This window comes from Poecile atricapillus, chromosome 3, assembly GCF_030490865.1.
Source record: "Poecile atricapillus isolate bPoeAtr1 chromosome 3, bPoeAtr1.hap1, whole genome shotgun sequence".
NCBI classification, from domain to species: Eukaryota; Metazoa; Chordata; class Aves; order Passeriformes; family Paridae; genus Poecile; species Poecile atricapillus.
In genome coordinates this window covers 104,921,934-104,933,255 of record NC_081251.1, presented here as the reverse complement: position 1 = coordinate 104,933,255, position 11,322 = coordinate 104,921,934, and the positions used below count along the sequence as shown (strand labels likewise).

The window sequence follows — 11,322 nt, the reverse complement described above, 5'->3', positions numbered from 1 at the left end:
TATCCCGAAGAGCTCTTCCAAGACAAGCAAGATGTGCCACGGAGAGCAGGGGACCGGGAAAATTGGCACTGGCTATGACAATGATGACAGCAGAAAAAGCCAGGAGCTGAGTTCAGAGGGAAAAGGACATAAGGTAAGGAGACCAAGCTAAGTCATGTGTGGGAGATTTTCAGTTTCTGTGCTGTAGACAGAGCTCGGCAAGCTTTGCCTGTGGTGTGATCCCAGGGAAGCTGCTGAGCCAAGGGAGAGCTCAGCTGGACACTGCAGGTCAGCATGTCTTTGCAATGGGTGTGTGGTGCAGACTTCATGTCCTCAGCGTCTCTCAAGAGCAGGAGAGGCCTTTGAATGGTTTCTGGGCTATGCTGTGGTTCCTCTTCTGTCTTGTGGCTGAGAAAATGCCCAGAAGCAGTCAGAGCACGTAAAGTTGTCCACTCTGGTCAAGCAATCCTCCTACGTTTAGTAACCGAGGGGTATCTGTGGAGCATCTCTATGTCTTGGTGGTGTTTTCTCTCAAGTGTGTCTGGTTTGGATGGAAAAAGGTGTTTGCTGGAACAGGCAGTCCTGCACAGTCAGTTCCAGGTTGTCTCAGCTTTTGAGTTGTACAGCCATGGCCTTCTGCACAGTTGTCTCTGATGTTGTTTCTAGACTTCATCAGCTTCTGGGCAGCTGTGTGCTCTGGCGTGGCTTTGTCCATAGGGAAGGGGTGGGAGGTGGCCATGGGGAGAGCAGCCCAGAGCCCAGCCACACCATTAGCTTTGCAGCAGGGCCAGGAGCTGCAGTTGTTTTGGGTTTGCCATGGGGTGCAGGAGGAGGCAGATGGACAAGAGCTTTGGCAGACTGAATGTCCAGTCAAAGGCTTGGGTACTTGGTCTCAGCCTTGCTGAGAAAGGGCCCCGTGTATCCCTGACAGGAACTGATGTTTTTACTGAATTCTGAACAGGTCCTGATTTGGCTTTTTAGCTGTGCCAGAAATTATGAGATACTAAGGAAGAGTGTGCATCTGTCCCTGCTTCCTCCACCCCCCTTCCTGGTCATGGCATGGGAGCCCTGAAGCAACTTGGGCAGGCAGAGACCTTCCAGAGAGCTGCAGATCAGGGAGCTCTGCTGAACTTCCTAAATGCCAGTGAGCTGGAGATGCTGGATGTGTGGGAGCTGGAGAGCTCTGAGCATCCTGAGAGCTCAGCAGCATCTGGCCTCAAAGGCTGCTGGGGAGCTGTAGGAGGGAAGGGCAGCAGCAGAAGGAATGATGGGCTTGAGAAAAGCAGGTTTTGCCAACCTGTAGAATGGCTTTGTGGAGATGTGGCTGGAAATCAGCAGTGGTTGTTAGGTGCTTTAGGGGCAGGGAGAGAATAGGGATCTAAACACCTTCCCATACATCCAAAAGTCCAGTGGAGGCACTGTTTGTGGAGCACATCTTGATGTCAAACATGTGGATGCCTTCTGGGAATGTAGCCACATTTGTATGAAAGTGAGCATAAGGGTAGAGGTGGTAAATGTGTGACATGATCTTTCCCTCACCACCTGCCTGTCCTAGGGCACCATTCTCCATCCTGGGCCAAGCTGCTCCATCAGTCTGACTTGTCTTTTCCTGCCAGGTCCCAGTGAAGTCCATAGCTAAATGTCTTGGGGCATGCATGGGGGCAAGACTGGATGCGTAAAGTGAGCACTGTGTTCTGCTCCTTGCAGGCTTCCTTGCTGTATCCTACTGAAGGGGATGTGAAGAAGGAGTCATTGGGTCTCCCTCTGATCCCCCAGATACGCAGGGCAGTAAGTCCCGCTGTTGGCAGTGCTGCAGGATCTCTGCAAAGCTCTCTGCAGCTGGATGTCCCAGAGTCCCAGGAGATGAGGTAAGCCAAGGTGTCTGCTGCTCCAGTGTGCTGTTCACCTCGCTCTTCCCATCTTGTGAGGTTATTTTGCACAGTCAGCTCTCCCATGTATTTAGGCAAACCTCTGTGTGTTCAGCATTTGGCCCTATCTGTGATGATCCAGCCCAATGTCAAACCCACCACCATATGGCCCAAGAGCAGAGGTGGTGGTGGGGAAGAGGAGGCAGGACTGAAAAGCTCCTCAAGACAGGTTCTCTTCTGGACTTGGCTATGGATTCCCTCTGTAATGTTTGTGGTGTCATTTGGGAACTGTATTGCATGGGTCTGGATGCTGCAGATCTTTGAATACTCTGATCCTTGACTGTCCATTTTTTCAGCCATGAGAACATGTTTGGGCAAATATTGGCTAATTTAGAGGTGTTTACAAATTCCAGTGTTGCCTTTGTAAATGTCAGGCATAATTTTTCTGTGCCTGGGCCTCCACTGTGAAATGAGATCCCAGAGAAGTTTTGGGATGCATAATCTGATGAATGTTTAATATTTTGATCTGGGCTTAAGATCAAAGAGGGCAAGGTGCTAGAGAAGAGGTATAGGACTCTACCTGATGAAAGATATTGGTGTGGATATTTGTGAGAAAATGTAGCCATCAAGTTTATCTGAGTGATAACAGTGAAGAGGTAGTCTCCAAAGTATCATTCTAATTGAAAATTTTCTGTAGGGCTTTTAAAGTGCTATGTGAATATCCTACCCTAGCAGCTGAATGTGAAAGAGCCTTCTTCTTTCTGAAAGAGCAAGGAGGTGTAATATCATTCTCAGGAGACAGCAGTGCTCTGACCACATGGAGCACGAGACTGTCACCAGTGTAAGGCACAAGCAGGCAAAGTCAAGCTTCGGCAGCAGTACAAAAGGAGCTGCCCTCCATAGAGTCTCGTGTCTCTGCTCAGCAGCTCTTGCTGCTTCAGAGAGGCTGTAGGAGCCACTTGGCTCCAAAAGGAGAGACAGCAGAATTGGGGGGTTATGATGCAAGTTGAAGAATGACTGCTGTGTTTCAGCCGGAGCTTGGCCAGCTCTGTCTGACTCCAGCAACTGAGAGCTTAAGGACAATGAATCAGCTTTGCATCTTGTTTAGTTTTTGTGTTGCATTTCCTCCTTCATCGGAGTGACCATGCTAAGAAGTGTTGCTTCCTTTCATGCTACATACATTCCCTCGCTTTGCTTTCTACCTCCTCATATGTTCTTTTCTCCTCCATTTTCTCAAGGGCAAGATCCACCAGCACTACCAAAGACATGGACTCTGAACAAGCAGGTAGGTACAGGGCATGTCTGTCCTAAACTGGGTGTTGGAATTTTAGCTCAGAGGTGACATTTTGAGAGCTTGGATAAAAACCATTATTTTAAAAATTTCTTTAAATTGATTTCAATTCCTTGATGGGCTCAGTGGACTCTTGGAGAGCCCAGTCACTGGGAGTGTGCTGTGGTGGTGCAGTGAAAATTCCTCCAGTGTGAAGTGTTGAGTTGCAGGAGCTGGATACTCCAGGAGTGGTACTTTGAGGCCCCGGAAATGCAGCACAGGAAAAGGAAACATTCTTCTCCATCCTGCATATGCCCTTTATCTCCCTGCAACATTTCTAGTGTCACAGTTAGTAGAGAAAAAGCATGTAATGGGAAATGTTCCCACTCCTTCGTCATGGAAATTCATGGTCATTGTCTGGTTTTGCACTGGGAGAAAGAGAGAAACCTTCTCCGAGGTAAAGTCATTGTCAAATTTCCAGTTAAGGAGAAGGAGGCTTCCAAATGGATACAGCCTATGCAGGGTCTGAGTTTGTCATCCTCTGAGAGCACAAGCCCAAAGCCACCTATGGCAGGTTCACCATGACAAATCTCTTCCCCGACTCTCTCTGCCTGTGTCAGTGCTGCAGGCTGAGGCTGCAGGAGGAGATGCCTTCTGCCTTGGCCCTCCCTGCCTGCCTTGCCTGATCCCTGACAAGAAGAATTGTGCCAGACAAAATGCACTCTCTGGTACATTTGTGTCAGCCAGTGCTTTGAAGTTGAAAGCCTCAATGAAAGTCAGTTGTTGTTTCTTTTTCATCTCTGGGCATTTACTGATAGGAGAGATGAGACTTGAAGACATAATTTTGCTGCTGCAGAAAAAGGGATCAGATGTCCTGGTCCCTCTGCTTAGGGTTTATTTTGCCAAATCCTGGGTACAGCCCCTTTGGAAAGACTCCTTAATTGCTGAATGGCAGCTGGAATGCTGAATGCAGCTAGTGATAAATATTGCTCAGGTGACATTTGTGCTGGATTAATTCTGGGCTAGAAATGATCTATCTCATTAAACCTTACCTGTCTGACTTTTATTACTAAATAGAATGTTCTCTAGGGGAAAGAATCCAGTTTTAAGACAGGTTTTCATTCCTCTCTTAAGGTTTGGCTGTCGCATGATTTTTTTCTTATGTGAAGCCATGTAAAGAATGATTAGATCTGTGAATTTCAACACCTCTGTTGGAGAGTGTTTCAAAATGACATACTGTCTTGTATTTCCACTAAGCAAACTTTGAATATATAGTATTAGGCATGATCAGAACTGTTTGGAGGCACATCATGTTTATCTTTGGTATGGGCATCTCTGCAGAAAATAAAGTCCATAATAAGCCTTTGGAACAGGTAATAATAGTAGAAGTGGAAGTTTTGGATGATTCTTTTATTTCCAGAAATACATGCTCACATAAAACTGGGGACATCTAATGGAGAATGCAAAGCTGCTTTTGTATCTAATGTGGGGTGCCATTGTTTCGCAGCATTTCCTTTAATGTAATGAGTAATATAAAAATTCCCCAAAGTGCAAAAATCAATCTAGAATTGAGTGGGAGATTCAGAAACAGTGACCTTGAAAGCTGCTTTTGAAAACAATTGCTTCTGACACCATGTCATATTCTAGAGACCACTGTCTGCTTCCAAGTGTTTGGATGGAAAGGGATCCTGTAGTAGTGGGGAGGCAATGGGCAACCAATAAAGTAGTAGAAGCCTTCTCTCCTGGCTTGTCAGCTCCATATTGTTTAGATAAATTAAACTGATGCTAGTTTCATGAAAAATAAAAGAAACAACCCATCTTTTTGGTTCCTGAAATACACTTTGAATTCCTCACCCATTAGATGGGTTGATTGTAAAGGTGTGAGTTCAGTTACTCACTTCTTCTCTTGTACCTGATCTACAGCTTCTTCTGAGTCTTCAACAAACACCCAGAGGAAGACGGGAAAGAGCTCTTGGTGTAGGATAGGACCTGGGATGCCTCTGTTCCCAAGGAAACTGGCTGAGCTGTTTGGCATAGAGCCTTATGTGCAGAAGCCCGGCCTTGGGAATGGAGGTCTCGGCTCCTGGCCGGCTCAGGGGGCCTTGGCCCAGGAGCCCTGGCAGAGGCAGCGGAGCAGCGCTGCCCCCAGGGTCACTGCCAGGGAGGACAAGGTGAAGGCTGAGCACAGCTCAACCGCACACAGAGGTAAGGTGGGAGCTGGGCTGCTCTCTGGCAGGAGGAAGGATCTTGTGCCAGCCTAGAGAGCCTGTGCTCATCCCCAGGGAACAGTTCTACCCTGCATGTGCCCCCTGCAATGAGCTGTGCTGCTGCCAGTGCCCCGTGTAGCTGTAGGGCTGCTCAGCTGTGGGGCAGGGCCAGGAGCAGGAGGCTGCATGTGCAGCTGAGCCATGGCTGCACAGCCCAGGGCTCTGGGCTCCCTGCTGTCCCAGGCCAGCCCAGAGGCCAGGCTGTTCCTGTGGTAGCTCTGTGCAAGTAGGGCAGAGTGTCCCCTGGCCTGCCTCAAGTGGCTGCAGGGAGGAGCATGTTTCCCTGTGCAGCTATTTAGAAGTTTTCAAGAAATGTATCCCATGGAATGTGGAGCTTCAGATGCTTTAGGTTTGCACTGCATTCTCTGTTACAATTTGTGTTTCCATTTTGCAGACCTGAATGACTGCATTGGTCTCAAGGAGGTTACCCTGGGGTCAGGAGTTTCCCTGCCAACTTCCCAGATTCTCTTACCTTCCAAGGCCTTCCCTTCCATCCAGAATTGCCTTTTTCCCCTCAAAGGCCTTACCTAACTCTCTATTATTAAGCTGACCATTCTGCAGGGGTAAAAAAATCCTGATTTAAGATATTGGTTACTTTCTACTTTGCCACCACTTGATTTTATCCTCTGTGAAGTTGTTGTATAGAATTCTTAGTTGCCTAAATTTTAACAGCTCTGTTGGAGAGTCATTCAGAATGAGCGACATTATTCTACTTGCATTAAGAAAATAAGCCTTTAGTCAGGCTGGCCCAAAAGTGGCCCAATCTCATACAGTTTTGAATCAAAACCCTTGGAGAAGATAAATTATTTAGTGTCAAGAACAGAGTTCATGTTTGGGTACCACTCCTGCATTCCTAAGCTTTCCTTTTAATTTCCTCTAAAATACTCCAACAAAGAGAAGAGAGTGTTGATCTAAATGCCCACAGGTATTAGAACCTGGGACTTCTTTTAACAAACCAGAAAGAAAATGTTTACTAAAGTCAGCATATGGGCAGATAAGAATCTCTGCCAAGAGAAATCTCCATCTCTGCCCTTCTCTATCAAACACGGAGGCTTTCCAGCATCCAGGGGCTGAGGCCTTCATCATGCAGCAGGTTTCAGTCTGCTGGCCAACAGAGCAATGTCCTGTCTGCTGCTAGCAGCACATCCACTGGGAGAGGGTCTAGGCATATGTACCTTGCTACTCTCCTACACAATCTCTGTCTTATGAGAGCTCTGCAGTCTGGAACCTGTTTTGCCTGTTGCCCATCAGGGTGTTTTTGAGGGCTTGAAGTCTGCCAGAGATTTACATGAACATTTGCTTCCATTACCAGGCCTTCCACTGTGCCAGACCAAGGAGACGGATCATCCCACCAGTCCTGGTCTTACAAGAGACAAAGACCTGAGGGATGGCTTTGGAAAGGTAAGGGATAAAGACATGGATGAGCAGACTTCCTTTGGGGTCCTTCAGAGCTGAGTCCTTCAGAAGCCAGAAAGTGAGAAACAGCTGCCATTCCTGGCCATGAATGTTAAGCAAGAGCAATTACACCTCCTTGCTGCGTATTTATTGCACATGGTTTTTATTCTGCTGCCATGGCCTGTAGGAACTGAACTGCCTGCTCCCTGGTCATGTGAGCTCTTCACCTGTCCTGGAGCACTCGTATGACTTTGGTGCTTCAAGCAGGGCTTCCTGTCATAGGTTGCAGTTGGAGCAGTGTAAGGTTGTGGCCCTAAAGTCTTCCACCTCCCTGTGTGTAATTGGCAAGATGAGGGTAGAAGACATTCTTCTGAAACACTTGGAATGAATATGAATATGCATTAAAGACTGTGGCACTCTGTGGACCCTGTGTTCCTGATGAGATGTTGTGTCTGGTTTGGGTGTCTCTGCTTACATCTGTGATGTCTTTCCTTTGCAACTAGATCCGTGCTGCATTGTGCAAGTTGGCTCAGGAGAACTTAGAGTGGAAGGTTGAGGAGCTTTGTGATGAAGAGATGAAGAAAAGGACACAAAGGGAAGCATTCAAAGGAAAGCAGCTGCCTCCACTGGTAGTTGACCCCAGGGATGCAGCAGAAGGAAGTAAGTGGTGTCTACACTTGTACTCCTTTTTGTGAGAGCTTCTTCAGCACCTCTCACTTGTTCCTGTTGCTCTTTGTCCATGAGACCAAAGTCATCACCTTCATGCCATTTTGCAATTACGTCCAAAATCCCAGGGCGATTAATTTTTCCAATAGAGACGTGCTGTGTGCAAGTCGGGCAGGGTGTCCCCTGGCCTGCCTCAAATGGCTGCAGGCAGGAGCATGTTTCCCTGTGCAGCTATTTAGAAGTCTGCAGCAAGTCTGTCCCATGAAATATGGAGCTCCAGATGCATTAGGTTTTCATTGCAACCTGTGTTATATTTTGTGTCTCCACTTTGCAGGACTTACTGGCTACCCTCTTGCCAAGAGGATTTCTCTGGCAAATCCCTCTATGCTCCTTCCATCCATGCCATTGCCTCCTATCCCGAAGAGCTCTTCCAAGACAAGCAAGATGTGCCACGGAGAGCAGGGGACCGGGAAAATTGGCACTGGCTATGACAATGACGACAGCAGAAAAAACCAGGAGCTGAGTTCAGAGGGAAAAGGACGTAAGGTAAGGAGACCAAGCTAAGTCATGTGTGGGAGATTTTCAGTTTCTGTGCTGTAGACAGAGCTCAGAGAGCTTTGTCTGTGGTGTGATCCCAGGGAAGCTGCTGAGCCAAGGAAGAGCTCAGCTGGACACTGCAGGTCAGCATGTCTTTGCAATGGGTGTGTGGTGCAGACTTCATGTCCTCAGCGTCTCTCAAGAGCAGGAGAGGCCTTTGAATGGTTTCTGGGCTATGCCGTGGTTCCTCCTCTGTCTTGTGGCTGAGAAAATGCCCAGAAGCAGTCAGAGCACGTAAAGTTGTCCACTCTGGTCAAGCAATCCTCCTACGTTTAGTAACCGAGGGGTATCTGTGGAGCATCTCTATGTCTTGGTGGTGTTTTCTCTCAAGTGTGTCTGGTTTGGATGGAAAAAGGTGTTTGCTGGAACAGGCAGTCCTGCACAGTCAGTTCCAGGTTGTCTCAGCTTTTGAGTTGTACAGCCATGGCCTTCTGCACAGTTGTCTCTGATGTTGTTTCTAGACTTCATCAGCTTCTGGGCAGCTGTGTGCTCTGGCGTGGCTTTGTCCATAGGGAAGGGGTGGGAGGTGGCCATGGGGAGAACAGCCCAGAGCCCAGCCACACCATTAGCTTTGCAGCAGGACCAGGAGCTGCAGTTGTTTTGGGTTTGCCATGGGGTGCAGGAGGAGGCAGATGGACAAGAGCTTTGGCAGACTGAATGTCCAGTCAAAGGCTTGGGTACTTGGTCTCAGCCGTGCTGAGAAAGGGCCCTGTGTATCCCTGACAGGAACTGATGTTTTTACTGAATTCTGAACAGGTCCTGATTTGGCTTTTTAGCTGTGCCAGAAATGATGGGATACTAAGGAAGAGTGTGCATCTGTCCCTGCTTCCTCCACCCCCCTTCCTGGTCATGGCATGGGCGCTCTGGAGCAACTTGGGCAGGCAGAGACCTTCCAGAGAGCCGCAGATCAGGGAGCTCTGCTGAACTTCCTAAATGCCAGTGAGCCGGAGATGCTGGATGTGTGGGAGCTGGAGAGCTCTGAGCATCCTGAGAGCTCAGCAGCATCTGGCCTCAAAGGCTGCTGGGGAGCTGTAGGAGGGAAGGGCAGCAGCAGAAGGAATGATGGGCTTGAGAAAAGCAGGTTTTGCCAACCTGTAGAATGGCTTTGTGGAGATGTGGCTGGAAATCAGCAGTGGTTGTTAGGTGCTTTAGGGGCAGGGAGAGAATAGGGATCTAAACACCTTCCCATACATCCAAAAGTCCAGTGGAGGCACTGTTTGTGGAGCACATCTTGATGTCAAACATGTGGATGCCAGCTGGGAATGTAGCCACATTTGTATGAAAGTGAGCATGAGGGGAGAGGTGGTAAATGTGTGACACGATCTCTCCCTCACCACCTGCCTGTCCTAGGGCACCATTCTCCATCCTGGGCCAAGCTGCTCCATCAGTCTGACTTGTCTTTTCCTGCCAGGTCCCAGTGAAGTCCATAGCTAAATGTCTTGGGGCATGCATGGGGGCAAGACTGGATGAGTAAAGTGAGCACTCTTTTCTACTCTTTGCAGGCTTCCTTGCTGTATCCTACTGGAGGGGATGTGAAGAAGGAGTCATTGGGTCTCCCTCTGATCCCCCAGATACGCAGGGCAGTAAGTCCCGATGTTGGCAGTGCTGCAGGGTCTCTGAAAAGCTCTCTGCAGCTGGATGTCCAAGAGTCCCAGGAGATGAGGTAAGCCAAGGTGTCTGCTGCTCCAGTGTGCTGTTCACCTCACTCTTCCCATCTCGTGAGGTTATTTTGCACAGTCAGCTCTCCCATGTATTTAGGCAAACCTCTGTGTATTCAGCCTTTGGCCCTATCTCTGGTGATCCAGCCCAATGTCAAACCCACCACCATATGGCCCAAGAGCAGAGGTGCTGGTGGGGAAGAGGAGGCAGGACTGAAAAGCTCCTCAAGACTCGTCCTCTTCTGGACCTGGCTATTGATTCCCTCTGTAATGTTTGTGGTGTCATTTGGGAACTGTATTGCATGGGTTTGGATGCTGCAGATCTTTGAATACTGTGATCCTTCATTGTCGACTTCTGCAGCCACATTAACATGTTTGGGTAAATACTGGCTACTTTAGAGGTGTCTGCATATTTGGGTGTTGCTTCTGTAAATGTCAGATGTAACTTTTCTGTGCCTGGACCCTCACTGTGAAATGAGATCCCAGAGAAGTTTTGGGGTGTTATGGGTATAATCTGATCAACATTTAATATTTCGGTGAGGGTTTAAAATAAAAAAAAAAAAGTTGCTAGAGAAGAGTAATAGGACTATAACTGATGGAAAGATATTGGTTTGGAAAAGTGTGAGAAAATGTAGCTGTCAAGCTTATCTGAGTGATAACAATAATGAAGGAAAAATCACAGAACTATCACTTACATTGAAAATCTTCTGTAGGGCTTTTAAAGTGCAATCTGAATATCCTTCCATAGCAGCTGCGAGTGAAAAAGCCTTTTTTTTCTTGAAAGATCAAGGAGGTGTAATATCATTCTCAGGAGACAGCAGTGCTCTGACCACATGGAGCATGAGACTGTCACCAGTGTAAGGCACAAACAGGCAAAGTCCAGCTTCGGCAGCAGTACAAAAGGAGCTGCCCTCCATAGAGTCTCGTGTCCCAGCTCAGCAGCTCTTGCTGCTTCAGAGAGGCTGTAGGAGCCACTTGGCTCCAAAAGGAGAGACAGCAGAATTGGGGGGTTATGATGCAAGTTGAAGAATGACTGCTGTGTTTCAGCTGGAGCTTGGCCAGCTCTGTCTGACTCCAGCAACTGAGAGCTTAAGGACAATGAATCAGCTTTGCATCTTGTTTAGTTTCTGTGTTGCATTTCCTCCTTCATCAGAGTGACCATGCTGAGAAGGGTTGCCTCCTTTCATGCTACATGCATTTCCTTCCTTCTTTTTCTTCCTCCTCATCTGTTCTTTTGTTTTCCATTTTCTCAAGGTCCACACCCAGCTGCAGAAGTGAAGATGACGACTCTGAAGAAGGAGGTTGGTACAGGGCATGTCTGTCCTCAAATGACCTTAAGAATTTTGACACAGGAATGATACTTTGAAACCTTGGTTTAAAAATAATTCTTTTCAAAATTTCTTTAAATTGTTTTCAATTCCTTGATGGGCTCAGTGGGCTCCTGAAGAGCCCAGTCACTGTGAGTTTGCTCTGGTGGTGCAGTGAAAAGTCCTCCAGTGTGAAGTGCTGAGTGACTGGAGCTGGAGTGGTACCTTGCGGCTGTGGAAATGCAGTGCAGGAAAAAGAAACATTCCTCTCCATCCAGCACATACCCTTTATCTCCCTGAAGCATTTCCAGTGTC

At 47.8% G+C, this 11,322-nt stretch overlaps 1 protein-coding gene across 1 annotated transcript in view; it reads left to right on the top strand.

Moving 5' to 3' along the window:
• Positions 1–1,038: 1,038 nt before the first annotated feature.
• LOC131577708 (TOG array regulator of axonemal microtubules protein 2-like) overlaps positions 1,039–11,322 on the top strand; it is a 29,544-nt gene continuing 19,260 nt past the window's right edge. Inside the window, exons 1-6 of the mRNA XM_058835754.1 lie at positions 1,039–1,143; positions 1,687–1,767; positions 6,636–6,785; positions 7,283–7,439; positions 9,545–9,625; positions 10,955–11,005. Coding sequence (XP_058691737.1) covers positions 1,039–1,143; positions 1,687–1,767; positions 6,636–6,785; positions 7,283–7,439; positions 9,545–9,625; positions 10,955–11,005 — 625 coding nt within the window. The remainder of the gene's footprint in view (positions 1,144–1,686; positions 1,768–6,635; positions 6,786–7,282; positions 7,440–9,544; positions 9,626–10,954; positions 11,006–11,322) is intronic.